General features: G+C 39.5%; 1 protein-coding gene across 1 annotated transcript in view; it reads right to left on the bottom strand.

Moving 5' to 3' along the window:
• Positions 1–17429, bottom strand: part of LOC118403238 (microtubule-actin cross-linking factor 1-like) — a gene marked incomplete in the record, with an annotated part of 170307 nt that overhangs the window by 83032 nt on the left and 69846 nt on the right. Inside the window, 11 exon segments of the mRNA XM_035801844.1 lie at positions 204–332; positions 795–975; positions 1488–1645; positions 2022–2060; positions 2502–2595; positions 2979–3109; positions 3687–3782; positions 4055–4174; positions 5069–5175; positions 5710–5825; positions 6296–6462. Of these exon segments, the coding sequence (XP_035657737.1) occupies positions 204–332; positions 795–975; positions 1488–1645; positions 2022–2060; positions 2502–2595; positions 2979–3109; positions 3687–3782; positions 4055–4174; positions 5069–5175; positions 5710–5825; positions 6296–6462 (1338 nt within the window).

The raw sequence follows: 17429 nt of genomic DNA, 5'->3' as shown, positions 1-17429 counted from the left end.
TACTTCCAGACGTTTGAGTAACATCCATGAACAATTGTTGTAAATTTAATTAACAACATTTGTTCGTAAGGTAAAAACTTATGAACAACTGTTATTGAATCTAGAAAAATTAAATCATTCCTAATAGATCTATATGCTGGGTGTGTATAAGAGTACTACATTGAATATTAATGTTATGATTGAGTATACTCAACCATCCATACCTTGTTAGCTATGCACTGGTCCACCTTGGCCTTGAACTCAGTGATGACTCTGTGCTGTTCTCTGTGTTCTTCTAAAAGTCTTTGTACACTGGGGAGGTCACTGCCATACTCGCCACTTTCCAGAATCGACTAAGGTAGGATGATACAGTTGTTTCAGTGCTTTTTCCCTGTTTCTTACTATAGTGAATTTTCCCCATTCCCGTCTTTTCTAAATGCCTAAATCTAAATCTAAATCATTTGGTATCATTTGGTATTACTGATTATATCCAAAGACAAAGGAAAGAACTACGATACTTAATAAACAATGGTCATCATTCTGCACAAATAAAATACCTACAAAGATAAAATAGAACTTCTATTGAAAACTTAAGAAGTTTCTTTTCAAATGATAGAACTTCAGAAATGATAGTAAAAACAGTCAGATAGTAGTTCACTAGTAGTAGTCCGGTGTGTTCTGCTGCAATCAGTCTTTCTTCAACTCATCCTGTCTTTAACTTCATCCTGTTTATCGCGAGCTTCCTTAGCTTCCGTAGTTTTCTTTCTGACCTCAAAGAAAGAAATAGACAGCACGACATTTAAAACCAGCCCTACCTGTTTGTTCTGTACCCAGCTCAGACACTCCTGCAGCAGTCTGCCCTCCTCCCCCACCTCCGACAGACTCATGCCGGTGGGGGACCTGAGCTGTGCCGGCCCCTCCCCAAATCTCCTGGACTGGCTGCTGGTCTGCAGGGAGTTCTTCAGGTGGACCCACCTCTCATGCAGAAGGAACACCCTGAAACAGAACGAAAATGCATCAACATACAACTTACAGGCTGAACTGGAGGAAGGCTCCAAACACCAAAAGGTTAGTGTCACTGAAAGTTATCACTATTTTTATTTTCTGTCATATCTGTTCTCCTTCTATGTTTGTGTTTCTGTTAATTCCTTCCTTTGTTTATTTCTTTGTTTTTTATTGGATTTGCTCAATGCAAGGCCATTTGACCATTTCAGGCATTGAACTATCATTATTAGTAAGTTAATGGAAGATGGAATACATTAGGCTAGAGGATGGTTTTGAAGGCCTGATGATTGTATAGAGGAGGGTTTCAATCTCCTGGTTTATTATCGTTATTTATTATTTATTGCAGACACTAACAGTCCCATTGTTCATATATAAAAAAAGCAGACCATATTCAGCAGTTAATCAATGTTTTATTCAGCAAGGCAACACACGTACACCCGAATTTCGACCTTATTACACAGGCTTTACCATAACCATATAAAACACATGAGAACAATGCTTACTTCTTTTGGAGAGGGTCTGCCTGTGGGTATCCTCCTTCCCTCAGAGTCTGCACGTCGGTGAACATCTCCTTGATGCAGCCTTCACACGTCTGCAGCTGCTGCTCCACCTCCGCAAACACCTGTTTGGCATCTGCATGGCTCAGCTGGCTGCTGTCAACCTGGGAAGGTAACAACTGTGGTGTGAGACTCAACCTAACAGTGGTGTGACACCTCAAGCAAACAAACTGTGATGTGATACCTAAACTTTCTCTAAGCTAGGAGGCCCTCTTTTACATCTAGTCAATTTACACCTAGCCATAACTGTAACAATGACAACAGTTTACGATGCATGGGAGCTTCACTTGAAAGCCATTCCAGGCAGCATAAATTAGAAATGTATTTTTGAAACAGGTGTCTCAAAGCTGCATTTGTAACTGCATGAAGTACTCCACACTTCAGTAAATTGCAGTAAAAAATAAGATCTACAAAGCTTTAAAATGTGTGTAAAAGCATCTGAGCTACATGTACTTTGAGTTACATCTTATGCTACATTACCTTGTAGCGAAACTTGATGGCAACTTCCATTCTTATTTGCTGGAAAGCCATCAGTGAACACAAGGACACACAGCGAAAAATGAAGGTGACATTTAATGACAAAAAATTAAAATACATCAAGAAATGACAAACAGTGAAATGAAAAGATGATTGCATAGGCACTTGTTAGGTATACTTATTATACTTATAACAAGGTGAATCATCCAATTGAATTGAGGATACAAAGGCCAGTAAATGGACGGTCCAATCCAACTTGTGGAAAGAAAGTGCGAATGTCAAACATGAGTTTTTAGGACAAACAAGTGCCAAAGAAAAATTGCCAAAATTCGTAAAACAGAAATGAAAGGAAAAAATGTGTGATGAAGGATGCAGAATACAACCAAAAACAAGGCATGAAAAACGACACATTTGACACAATGGAACACAAGACACTTAATGAGTTAAGTCACAACATGGTTTACGATATGTCCGAGTCCTCACCTCTCTTAGCCTGCCCTCTGCAGTGTTCAGGATGTTCTCACACCGTTTGCTTTCCTTCTGGACCTTCTCTGCAACCCCTCGTAATCTCTCAAACCTAGAAAGAAAGAAAATAAATGAAAAGAATTATATCAATACAATGTTTTCACACTCAGGGCTGAAATTTCAGAAGAAGTTAATTGAAATGAAAATTTATTCCCAATACCATGTCAAAGACAAAAGATTGTAGTGTGAATTCTCCTAGATGTGTTTCCAACCCAAAGCTTACCGAGACAGAGGGTTATGCAGATTTTTAAGACATCTTCAATCACCAGACTTCCAGGTATTTTTAGTGTCAGAGCAATGCTCACATTCATCTGATTCAAATCCTTGTATTCATATCACAATAATAGCACTTTTCTCCCACTTCCCTCCAAGTAAAATAACTCATATATTCGAAGAAGATTCAACAAGTAACTAAGAAGAGGGAATCTCTCTTACTTTTCTATTTCTTGTAACAAGTCCTTCTCCCTGTCCTGTATGGCCAGGTTGAGGCAGTCCCAGGCATGCTGAATCTTCTCTGTGCTCAAGTCTTCCGGAACCTCAAACTTACGGCTGGCAATGGAGATATTCTGGAAAAGAAACGTTAAAATGTTACCTTTTACATGATGACAGACATTACAAAGACCACCCTTTGACTTCCAATCAGCTACCTAATACCTTACAAAATTGACAACCAACATGACAAGGCAAAAAAAATGGTACAGAGCTAAACTTGCTGCCATGCTTCCATGTCTAAAAAAAATGGACCAGTTAACTGTCCTGATACCAGTTGAGTTAAAGCTAACATTCTTCAAACCACAAATTGTTAGGCTTTAGCCTTACTGAGATATATAACACTTAACTGACCTGCTGGTAATACAGTAACAGGAAGACTTTGGGATCTCATAAACCCTAACTTCTATATAACCCAGCTAACAAAAAAAAAACCTTACAGGGTAGCGACCCATCTCCCACAGTTGTCAACTTTTTACAGTGTTTTAACACAAAATTTTTCATTTGAATGTCAAAGTGTACCCAAGCTAACAAAGTTGTACCCACCTCTGAGTATAACACAGTAAATACATGTTTCATATCTAATACATATGTGTCATCTAACCCACCCAGGTAAGCAACCCAGCTAACCAATGAATCAGAATGTTGACCCACCTCTAGGTAGTCATGCAGCCCTGACAGCTGTTCTTTCTCCCCGGCTTTTGCTGGCAGGACTTCTATCCGTAGTCTGTTCAGCTCAGCAAGCTGTGTCTGAAATCAAGAAATAAATACAAATTAACGCTTATGCATGTAGGCAAGGGAAAAGCGACATTCCAACTGCAAAATTTCAGGTTGCACACTGCTACCCGCGTTTAATATTAAGTTGCGTCAAGCAAAAATGTCGCTGTGTTTGCAAGTTTGTAAGTGGGTATTATGAGCACTGCATATGGCTAGGTACAATTTGAAGCATGCTACAGAACTAGGTCTAGAGATCAATCTTCTTAAAGAAGATTTAACATGAAGTGCCAGCTGTCTACACCAACCTTGAGTCTGTCAGGCATCTTGGGTAAGTTTCTATCCTCCATCTTAGCGGTGGTGTTCCGTAACCATTGTAGCAGGCTGCTGGCACGGTCGTTGTAATCCTGGAACTGTAAGGCCTGCTCCTGGCAGGGACAGAAACAAGGGTCTTTCTTAATAAAAGTACTCATCACAACACTACCTGTCTTGCAGTTTATGTGATCAGACACATTATAAGGGCTTTGGATAAATTGATGGACCACTGACATAGCAACTGAAGTTTCCGTGCAAACCTGTCACACTTATGATATTTTCCTGCATAAAGTATGCACAACAATTAAACATGTCAAAATTCAAAAGGTGATGCTAGTTAATGCCAAACTTGAGGTGCATACTTCTTTTGAGGTTATTACACAGATTAATGGGAAAAAGACCTCAAAAATAGAGCAAGGTGATGCTACAGCCATCTAGAAGAACTCATCTCCTTCTGTCCAACTGATTTGACAGTCAAGTACTACAGTCTTACCTACCCAGCAAACCTACCCCCTACTCACAGTGTCCTATAGGGACTCCTCAATATTTAATTCTTGGCACCTCTGAGACATTGTACATATACTAACCCATACAGCTAACCCACAAGACAACCCACCCAGCTAACCTACCCACTACACCCACCCTACTCACATTGTCCTGTAGGGACTGTTAAATGTCAGGCACCTCTGGGAAGACATCGTATAGAGATACAAATGTACTAACCCACCCAGCTAACCCACCCAGCTAACCCACCCACTACACCCACCCTACTCACATTGTCCTGTAGGGACTGTTCAATGTCAGGCACCTCTGGGAAGACATCGTACAGAGATACTAACCCACCCAGCTAACCCACCCAGCTAACCTACCCACTACACCCACCCTACTCACATTGTCCTGTAGGGACTGTTCAATGTCAGGCACCTCTGGGAAGACATCGTACAGAGATACTAACCCACCCAGCTAACCCACCCAGCTAACCCACCCGCTACACCCACCCTACTCACATTGTCCTGTAGGGACTGTTCAATGTCAGGCACCTCTGGGAAGACATCGTACAGAGAAGACACGTAGGTGATGATGGACTTCTCATCAGGGGATGGCACATCTACATCTGGGGGAGGAGCACATTCATTGATTCAAGCATTAGGACAGTCTCTGTATTACATGTATTACATTAAATACATTTTATTAGTCAGTGTACTCACTATGAAGCTGAAAGAAACAGATTATTTCAAACAGTTGCCACAATTTCACCGAGCTTTTACCATTTACTAGTAGGTGATCACCAAAAGACCACCAATTTCTACTAAAAGCACAAAATCCAATCATTATACAAAATGTGGGACAGTCACTTAACCACTGTCTTCAAAGAAGAGGTCAAACCCGACAATTGTATCATATTGTTGATTAGACACAAGTGTTATGTATCACACTATCTTCTACTCTTAGTCTTTGATACTGTACATGCAATTAGCCTTTGGCCATGATTTTGCTAATAAAACATTACTTAATGTTGATCGTTTAACAAATCACTTTGATACTTCATAAGAAAAATTCTCATTTTCTCTTAGTTTTTCCTATATTAAGATTGTAAAAAAAAAATCAATGGTATAGCCACAGTCTTTAAGACAAGGAAGATGCCTACCTTCAGGATCTAAAAGTCTCGTGACTCCAAACTCTTTCTCTGCGAGGGTGAAGGCATTCTCTAGATTCTGCTTGTTGCTTTTCTTCTTAAGGGACTTGTAATCTATTAAATCAGGTCTGTACAAGAAAGAAGAGATATAACATTAGAAAGGTTTGCTAAGGCCACACCAATTCAATTTCTTGGTTTACTGATTTCTAAAAATCAAAATATAGCGAGCAGACATCATAAAAACCTTGCCTGAGGATCAAGTTTATGCCTTTGTGCACTCAATTTTATGGACTAAATACAGACGTGTTGAAGTTTTCCTCCTTGCCATCTGCTTTTATGATGTCCCCTTGTTATGTTTTAATCTTAAAAATCTGAGAAATTAAACTAGTGTGGCCTAAAGCAGTAATCAAAAGATACAAGGGGTACAGCAGATATACATGTACTCCCAAATTGATGCCCAAAATCTGCCTGAAGCATTCATACTTTACAATGTATGTGTTCAATGATTTTGAATCTTTATATACAACAAGAGCCGTAATTGGCCAACCTCTTTGTAACATGAGCCACGATTGGTTTCTATGTGCTTAGGATTACCAACCTATGTCTATGGATGATTGCACTGAAAGCTAGCCCATCTCTCCAGCTCTTGCTGAAGTTTGTGACGGAGACGCCCGGATAACCTTCCAGGGTTCGCTGAGACCACATCAACAGCGCTTCCTTTGCACTCACATCCTCCGGTTGGCCAGGCACGATAATGTCCGAAATCTGAAGAAACAAGAACATGATTGGTCAATCACTATGCAACACCATCTGTGATTGGATGATTGGTTGGTTGGTTGATGACTTGAACCTGGGGTAAAGAAATACAATGGTATGTACCAAAAATGTTAAGTAATAGATGGTGGACCATGCTGTACATGTACATGCATCCATGCAAGGAAGCATTAGGGGAAGAATCAACACACATCAGTACACATGTCTGATCATGACTTCGCAAGCTAAACATGGCTAGATTGATAGTTAATTGTTTGTTTCTTTGTTAGTTTGTGCTATTATGCAACAAAATGGTCTTTTTCAAGTGGGTGTTTGTGAAATGTCTCTTCAAATAAATCATAATCATAACCTTTTACACAATTTGTGGAACCTTTTACATTGATTGAGAAGTGATTTAAAACCTGTATACCTGTTTGAACAACACTGAAGACATCCCACATGTAAATTGTACAGTACTATTGGGTCTATCCTAAGTCCGTGAGGAGTTTTCCAGATACATGATCAGACCTGTTCAGACCACAAGATGCACAATAAGCGACACACCTTCAGGGAAAAACTCCTTCAAACAGCAACAATTGCAAAAGATTCTTCTGAAGATCTCAGGAAAAATTATTTTTTGAAAAATGTTTTTCTTTGCCTTTGAGGAAAAGTGTCTTTGGCTTTGAATAGAGTGAGAGCTATATACGCTTATCACTGTTCACTTTTAAGTCATAGATCTCTCAACCCAATTTTGCTTATCTAGACTAGAAACAGATTAAACATAGTCTGCTCAGGATGTCGATCACTGAAGGTATATCAGGCACAAGCAGAGAGACGGCTTTTGTTAGTCATGGTGGAAGACAGTTGGAGTCTTCTGGATGGAGGTCGGAGGTCAAAACCCTCCAGAATCAGGACAGCAGCTTTCAGATTCCTGTCTAGCAACTGTTTGGAGTTTGAAGGAGACGTGAGCAGCAGGACTGGCCAATGGCGTTCTTTGGATACAGCATCAATATGTTAAGGGTCAAAATGTCACGTTCTTTACCATTCCTTCCAAGATATTGAGTCATCAGTAAGGTAGTAATATAGTAGAGACCAGAAAAAAACAGAAAGCCTGTTACATGTACATGTGTTAACAAAAAGCATCACTATGAATAGATATCTGCAAACTTATGTTTACTAAACATCTATTCATAGCCAGCTTTCTATATGGTTTAGGACATTTGAAAAGAAGAGTGAACTGTATATTTCTGAATGTCGAATGATGGTATACAGAGAACTGTATTGGCCTGGCCCCAGGATGGCGATGAGCTGGAAAGGAAAAGGCGGGAATGTCGGACACGGAGCGACACACACACACGCTGTCGGCAAGCACAAACCTTCTCCTCCACACGGGCGGCACGCGGCACACCGCGGGGCTCACGCAGTGTCTCTATGATCTGCAAGAGGAGCGGTGGGATGAGCTGGTTGCTATGGGAACTGTTGCTATGGCAACTCTTGCTATGGAAACTGTTACTATGAATTTTCGGTACAGTGGTTGCGGAACCCACATGCCATGAATGGAAAGATGCTTTCATTAAGACAAAACAACTAAGCAACATTTACACCTTACTTTTATCTTTGTTAAGAATGTTTTGAGTTAAGACAGACACAAGTTTATTCACATTGCTCTATTGTATGTAGTCTATTCCAACATCAATACATAAACTGGGCTATTTTCCCATTGTTATAATTTGTGTGTGCGTGTGTGTGTGTCTGTGAATATGTGTGCGCGAGCGTGTGTGAGTGTGTGAGTATGTGTGCGTGCGTGCGTGCGGTGTATGATAAATGTTTGCAATCAAGATATACACTTCCAACAATATATACAGGTAGCATATAGCTTCCCAAACTAAGCTTTCGTGCATCATATTGAGCACCATTAAACAATATCCGAGTCCCTTAGGCCTAATATTAGTAGCAGTAAATGATAAACGTATATATTACATTGTAGGTACACCTCCCAAAACTGTTCCATAATTTGTCGCAATACGATATAAATGACATATAAAGAAGTGACAAAATTATCTGAATGCAGAATACATGTGGCTGGTAAGTTCCCAATGATACAACATAGACCTAAATAAAGCAATGTGGGAGGCATTGGTAATCTTCTTGCCTCACAACTAATGACACATTCTAAAACCCTGTAGCAAAGATTTACTATTAGGATGCTATTTCTGGTTGGCTACAGATTCTAAAAATTCTTGTCGCACCAATTTTCAAGCCTGATTCGCAAAGGCTACTCTGTACAAGTAACTACGGGCTCAACGTATGTACCACTTGGCTTTCAGAATTTGTACCTATCCACCTTATAGACATCTCCTTAACAATCATTTTCTATCTTATCTAACTTCAACAACACATTTTAAACTTTCCAATAAATAAGAATGCTTCTGTGCTCAGGCTTAACTGAAACAACCAACACTTGATATATTTGTACCTATCCACCTTATAGACATCTCCTTAACAATCATTTTCTATCTTATCTAACTTCAACAACACATTTTAAACTTTCCAATAAATAAGAATGCTTCTGTGCTCAGGCTTAACTGAAACAACCAACACTTGATATATTCATAAAGCATCTGAGAAAATATATTGTCCTCTTCATGAAGGAAAAATCTATGGCGATTAAATGTGAAAATGAAAAAAAGTATTAGTACTGGATATTTCAATAAAAGTAAGTAAAACTTGTACAATACAAATACTCAAGTAACTGACAGATTTTTGAAAGGTAGGACGTTCCAGGTAGCATCTACTACCTTTGTCAGTGACTGAGAAAATGTAGTCACTGACAAAAACCAGTAGCCACTAATTGAATGTCTAACCCTATACAAAACCTATAAGCCACTTGAGTAACTTTTGTATTGTGTATCATCAGCTTGTTGCCATGGGAACAAATACACACTGGCTTGGACGTTGCTATGGCGATGAATAAGAGCTATGAAAAATCATCGGCCACTCACCGGTGACATTTTGGGAGTGAGGGCTTCCTGGGGAGGGGAGCGTGCAGAGAGAAGATAGGAGAGATGACACACACTTTGTAGGGAGCATCTAAAGGGAAAAGTGTTTCTTTCCAAAGAAAGCTTTTCATACAGCAATAATAGTGTCATATTTTACAAACAGTTGCTTTTTGGTCTCCAAAAGCGCAAAAGAAAAATGTTTTTACAACCCAAGGAAAAAAGACTATCAAGAATGTTAAAGTTTACAAGAAGATAAAGAGGATAGGAGAGATGACACACACTTTGTAGGGAGCATCCAAAGGGAAAAGTGTTTCTTTCCAAGGAAAGCTTTTCATACAGCAATAATGGTGTCATATTTTACAAGACTTTTTTGGTCTTTAAAAGCTCAAAAGAAAAATGTTTTTAAAATCCAAGGAAAAAAGAATGTTGAAGTTTACAAGAAACCATTTTTACTGGAAGCCAATATCCAACATTGCGTATGAAAAGATTAATATGTATGCTAATCATCCAATCAAGTGCAAAGGATTTGTGTATTGATTGCAGATTAGACAATTTAATACAGGAAATAGATATCCCTTTCTTCAAATGATATATCAAGAAGTGTTGTGAGAAAGGAAAAATAAGAAAAGTAGACAGCAATGAAATGCATGCCCTGCATGCCTCTGACAGTGAAAGTCTGAAGTCAGCAGATTATATGTGTAAATCCTACTGCATGTTCCCCCTCACCCATGGCCCCAGTCTATCCAACTCCATCACTGACTTGTCAACACATGGTATTAACATATAAGCCAAAGTTCTTTGGATAGTAAAACAGTTGGGGGTCCCCTGCCAACAGCTTTGTAGCCCCAGGGCACAGGGATTACCAGGGCTTTTACCAGGGCTAATACAGTGCTCCTGTAGAGCTAGAAGGGAGACTTCTTGACAACCAATTTTATGATGGTTCGGCGGAGATTTCTATCTTCTTACAGCACTTTGGGTATCATTCATCTGTCATTGATATTAAATATTGCCCCTCAAATGCTGTGGAAGACGAGAGTCATTTTATCACTAATTGTTCTTTTTATGATGATATAAGAAACCAACTATTTATGAGTGTATCCAAAATACACGCTTACTTTCTAACTATTCCTGACAATGAAAAATCAATCCTACTATTAAAATCAAAGAACCCACACATTATAAAAGAAGTAGGTAAATTCGTCTTCCACTGCCTAAAGAGAAGAAGTCTAACCCAACAAAACCAGTATAATGTACACTAGCATAGCATATAGTCATAGAATGTAGTTCCTTGCACCTTTGTATTTTCCTTATTTTACATGTTGTTTGTACCTGCAATTAGTCCTCGGGCAAGAACTTGCAATAAACATATCATTAACATTCACCATTGGTACTCCATGTAAGGCATCTCCCAGGGCTGTTTCTAGGACCCATCCTTCCAACCCGGGACGGAAACTTGCTTGTTGGGACAGAAAATAATTTTACACCATCTACCCTCAAAATTACTTTCTTCGAACTGTTGAAAATGTACTTTCATAAGCTTAATCATAAGCTTAAGATAAGCTTAAAATGACATATTTAAAATGACGTTTAAGCAGGAAAATCAACAACATGGGGTCCAAACAATGAGTGGGATGGAAAACAATTCTAAGCTGGAGGTAGCCCTGGTATCTTCAGTGGAACACATTCTCTGAATGAGCTCCTGACCAGTACTGACCAGTACGGCAGCACAGCTTGGGGCAGACACAGGGCCCAGCTGGATAGGTCACTGTGTTCATCAGTGGGTCAATTAAGCTATAATTAGGTCTAATAATGGGGGTATCAAGACTGCCCCACCCCCTCATCCCCAAGCAACTAATGATTCTCAGCAGGGTATTTCAGTGGGTAAGAGCAAGCATATAAACCTCCGTAACTTAAGAGAGACAGCTAGAGCATGCACAATTGTTTGTTTCATACAGGGCTGTTTGCAGCTTTGATTTTTTTCCATCGCGCTCATTGTTTGGGAGCTCATGTTATTTTAGTTGTTAAATCTGTCATTTTATGCTTACGTAAAAACATTTTCAGCTTTGGGACGGATGCACTAAAATTTTTGTCCGTCCCAACAAGCAAATTTCTGTTCCAGGACGGAAGGAGGGGTCCTAGAGACAGCTGTGGAACTTTCATACCATTACTATAATATTCAAAGCGGCAAGATTTGCACTTGGAAATGGCAACACACTTGTCTGAAACCAGAGACAGAACCACTCCAACAGGGGGCCTCTATTCTGGACATCAAGGTCGCAGGAAACAGTCACAAGGTCAGACAGAGCGGCTGACCATGGCATGTTGGCAACTCGGCACAGAGTGGTTTATATTAGCTGTTTGGTACATGGCCAAGTATCCAGACAAGCACCTCAGTCTCTCAGTAGGTCTGAACTGTCTGGAAAATATCCTATGCCCCAGACTAGCAGATTTAAAACCCGTAAATCAAATGGCTTCTAGCTCTTGGCAACAATTGGGGCAGGTTCTCTGTACGGTGACCACATGTTATTTCTGCAGGATATGACATTGGTCATTTGCAAATAAGAGAAGCAAGTTTTGAACACAGATGCAAGATAAAAGTGGCTTTCAGCTATACTGCCAACTCAAGACTAAACACCCAGCCATCACTGCTCCTGGATCCTGTCCCAAACACAGGGGATCAGAAACAACCATCTGGTTCAAAGGGGGCTTGTATCTTTGATGTACACGTGGAAGACCAAAAGTCATCTTTGAAAATCCTATGGACAACAAACAGGAGCTGTACAGGAGGAAAGCCAAAGAAGGGAAATCACAGCTAACAACCATGTGTAATATATGGCAATTGACAGATAATTATTTATAATGATTATAGACCCGTGATAATTGGGCATCTTGTTTGAAAGGCTTGAAGACCTTTTGTTGGCTGAAATTGTAAAGAAAGTGACAATTATGAGCTGGATGACACATTCACAAATACAATGTACTTGTCAATCTTCTTGCCTCAAATACAGTAATTTAACTGAGTAAACAAGTCGCTACATATCTGGTGAGTTTAATTGTTTGTGACAGTTAAATTGCAGAGGTGTGAACAATACAAAATTTGCATGCATTGTTCTAAGTTTGAGGGCAAACTGACACATTTTGAGATGTGTCACAACTTGTGAATAAGTCAATAACACACTGGCCTATATACAATACAGACTGTGCAATGGAAATAAGAGAGGTACTTTGTCCCTCTTCTGATCCCACTTTCCTTTGTAGTCTTAATTCCTTACCATTACAAAAGTTTAAAAAAACTCCCAGTATAACCTCCTTGAACAAAAGTATTTCTTAATTTGCAAAAGTCAGAAAATTCTACAAGCAATACTGCAACTAAATGTTTGGAAATCAAGACTACACATGTATAAGGCCAGAATGCGTAAAACAAAGAACTGGCACAGAATTTCTTGTAGCAAGGTTTTCTTGCTTGTAGCAATGGACACCGGGGAAACACCCTTGTATTGTATACATGTAAGTATCTGTCCTTTCAAGTTGGCTCAGAAATACACAATACCAAACACTGGGTTCTCCTGAATAAGTGCTCGTTCAACCAGACACAAACACACTAGTCAGCTATTGGGTGTTAAAACAACTTGCTAAAAGCACTTGAAAAGGTCTCTTCATTTACACCTCAGTTTCCGTTTCCAGGCTTTGGGTTTCACCTGGAGGGCAGATCACAATATACACTGTCACACTCGACTGTGGATATACATTACAAAGTCTAAGAACATCCTAATCGAATAGAATAAGATATCTAAAACATCATTTTGGCAATTAGTACAGCTTCCCACCTTGTTTTCACCTTTTCTACCAATTTATCTTTATCTTTTCTTTTGAATTCTAAAGACTGTTAAACGAATGCACATAGGAGACATGTGTGACAATAATATCCCACAAGTCATAATTATGTTGCCATGCAAAGCGAAGCTGTATTGCATCAGTTGTTACATAAAAAGCATTATGGTTCATCTCAATCGAGAATGACAAAAGGAAAGAACGCAAATACCACAGTGAATTTCTATGTTTTGTCTTTCCAATCCCTTGTCTAACTACTACTAGTACTAGACTTCTCTTAGAATCTAAGAATTAAATCAAGTCCCTTCAAAGACATCACATGGGTTTTTCAGCAATATCTGTAATATTTACGAATTACTGTCATAAAATTATAAATTGTTATGAATATTGATAAATATTTTGAAAAAAAGGAAATACAGGAATGTCATGTTTTAAAATAGTTTGCAAACATTGTCTAAATTTGCCACTGAAAGATATCATACTGGCTGAGCAAGCTTTCCTCTCCATATGTACACCAGCTGCCAAAGAGCCTAGGTCAGACACTTTTACCTGACCCTCATCAGGGGTGACAGCTTGACCCTAGATAAAGGGTGCATTCTATCTCTATTCCTCCCTAACCTCTGATACCCTGGGCTTCAGATAACACTGGGGCTGTTACCTGCATCTGTGAAACATTTCTCAGGTCACGTAATCCCTGAGAATGTACACTGTATCTGGTGGGGAGATAGGGGAGACTGTAACACATGGCTGCAGCTGATGTACACAGGATTATGTGTAGGTAACACCAGATTGTGAGCCTACAAAATTACATTCTCTGAGTAAGAACTGTCTTTCCAGATAACAAAATATTGGATGTAAGCCAGCTACTTTCTAAGACAGCTTTTAAATGACATCACGACTTTCAAAAAGACATATCTAAATGGTATATACAGATGAATACAGAATGTTTCTGGGGACTTTATTTTTCAGTTGATCTGACTCTGTGATACAACAGTTGAGAACGGATGTCACCCACAGATTTATGTATGCAATGAAATGCAATAGAAATACTAGTAAAACAGTATAGCAGAATGAAAATTACCAGTAATGAGGAATAATTAGAAAAGGAAAATTGTAGCTATCCATGACCTACATATTGTACAAATAGATCTGGTTCTTATGTGTCCCGTTTGGGGAGTTCATCACATATGATATATACTACACCATAAACATGTCACAACTCCAGCAGACATGCATCTGTCAGACAGACAGACCACTGTGATCTAAATGACCTGTACAAGGCATTTTTATTTCCTTTCTATATTGGTCTTTCTCTAGCCGTAAAAGGATACAGAATTTTCTGACTGTGTTTCAATGATCATCTGATATATAAATGCAATAATTAACCACCAATGAAGTAACAGTTGTCTGATAGAATTTAATCATTATTGCAGCATTTTGTCTTTGTTTTTATTTGTGCAACAGTGACAACAGTGTTGCTGGTATTAAACGAGGATATAGCAGACATGTACTAGACTACACGTACACATCCCTTACAACATGCTGTTAATATTTGACAACTATAAACTAATGTTTAACTTCTTTAAAGCCCCACCCTAACCCAGTTTCTGGTCTTAAACTGAACACATTCCATAATTTTACACAGACCTCACCAACAATGGTCAAAATATTCTCCACCACATCAAGTGTTATGGAAGACTGTGGAAACTTTCTCAATAAATATGATGCTAAAAATATAGACTTCCTGTAAAACAGATAGAAATGTTCCATATTGTCTTAATAAATATTGGCACAAGAAAGCAGACATCTTGACCTACAGTAACCCCTTCAGCCTTTTGGTTCATTCATCCTTATTTGAAAAGCAGTGTGGAAACAGTTAAGATTTCGCCTTAAGCAAGAGATCACATACATGCAGTTGTGCTTGGCAATGAGACAACAACCCTCAACTTTCAACTATTTCAAAGGACCATGAAGAATATGGAAACGATTTGAGAAAATCCCTCCAGAATTGTCAATTCCTCCAGATGTCAAAGAGGTGTTTGTTAGTACTTCAGATAGAAGTTTGGTATTAGAGGACTGTCAGAATACATAAGATGAGACTACTGGTGCTACTGGTGGCTTTATGCAGTGTCTGATGGAACATTGCAGATTGAAGGCAAACATTAAGTGATCTAGTAACAAATGTCACCTGTATCACCCTAGCATCGTTCACAGATTTTTTCCACTAACAAACTCAAGGACAATATGTGTCCTTGATTAACCCTGTACTACGTAATTGCACACATGGTCATAACCCTGTACTACTAATTGTGAACAAGGTCATGCCTCCTACTGGTACTTGTCACCAAGGCCACCTGAAGAACACTGAGAACAGAGCATATGCACAGGCACAGGGAGGAATGATCTCTGTTTACCCTGTCTCACTCACTCGCTCACAGTAGTTAGATAAATGTGCTGTACCCACACAGGGAACAGACTTCTAATGAGGTCATCGAAGAGTCACAGGTTTCAGATGGGTTACATTCCGAGACAGCGTGAGGTGGAGACAAGACCATGGACAAGGGTGGTGAGACAGAAATGTGTAATCATCAGATCGCCATGGGAAGCGCAAAAAGAATTTGTGAATAATGATACGTTATTCAGAAATTGATAACTAAAGTTTCAGATGGGTTACATTCGGAGACAGCGTGCAGTGGGGACAACGCTATAGACAAGGGTGGTGGGACAGAAATGTGTAATCATCAGATCACCATGGGAAGCGCAAATGGAATTTGTGAAAAATGATACATTCTGATACTCAGACATTGATACCTAACAGTAGCCTCTACCACTTCCAGGCTCCTCTGCGAATCCATGGTCAAATAGTAGAAATGGGACAAATAGAGGGAATAGTGTGCTAGGGGTTGTGTACTGACTTCTCTCGTCGTCAGCAGACTCCTCTAGCACACTATTCCGTCTATTTGTCCAATTTCTACTATTTGACCAACGATCTGTGGAACCTGGTAGAGGCTAAGCTAACAGAAAAAGTAGGCAACAGGGTAGCTTCTCACCATTGCAATACTTTCTCTGTTACCAAACCAAACTTTGCAGACATTTCAGTAAAAGGCTAAGAAAAAACTGGCCTTTCAAAATTTCATAACTTTTTCATCATGACTTTTTAAATGGATGTTTTACAGTGAAGTAATGTTGATTTCATTGAATACACTTTGAGGTATCTGAAATATTATAAAGGAACATCCTAACAAGACTGTCAATCGTAACCATATCATTAACTGAAAGCAACTTCATGGTAACTGATTAAATCATAAATATTTAAGGTTTGTTTAGATTAGATAACCTGATGATTTGGATGCCTTTCACAGCCATTGAATATACACCTATAATGCTCTCAGTGCCCTTCTGTCTGAGCAAATACTTCTTTGTAAATTAATCTCAGTCCAGAGTAAGGTCACATCCCAGCTAAAATAAAGACTGACACCTGAACACTTGGAAGACATGTAAATGATGTATCAAATACAAGACCAACACCAATAACACCACAATGAATAAACAACACTGTCCCTAATGTGTGCATCTGATCTCTCCTACAGGCTTTAAATCCACCCCTTTATTTATATTGACAGCTACAAGCTGGATCAAATTTGGGACATGAAATTGTATATGGGCTTGAGGCAGCAGATGCCATCAAGACCAAAATGGGGACACATTCATACAACTGCCAGGGATTATGAAATGCATGACAGGATGGTATTGGTAAGACTTTTCCGGCTTCCTCTCTAAGTATCTGGGAGAGTGACCCACTCAGACTGAAGCATATCCTTGCCTATTTTCTGCTCTGTTTGCCAAGTCAAGTTGATAGATAGTAGACTGAAACCTGAGACCGCTCTGGTGGCAAAACAAAATCGCAAGGCCTACCAACTGTCTGTCACGCAGCCTTAAGCCACTACTACTGTGGTACCTACATCGTCCTCGGTATTGTAGCTGGCTCGCTGGCGGAGGAGGGTGGCGGTTTCGCGGCTGGCGAACGTGGCGGCTCTGCTGATCTGTGCCGGCGGATCCTGTGCTGTGAGTAGACTCTCCATCGTCATGGGGTAGGGGTCTCCTATCTGGTACGGTCCCTTCTTCTTTTTCTTTGGGCGCACGCAGCTA

Source organism: Branchiostoma floridae, chromosome 2, assembly GCF_000003815.2.
Source record: "Branchiostoma floridae strain S238N-H82 chromosome 2, Bfl_VNyyK, whole genome shotgun sequence".
Lineage (NCBI taxonomy): Eukaryota > Metazoa > Chordata > Leptocardii > Amphioxiformes > Branchiostomatidae > Branchiostoma > Branchiostoma floridae.
Note: the sequence above shows the minus strand (reverse complement) of the source record. Positions and strands in the feature narration are given on the sequence as shown.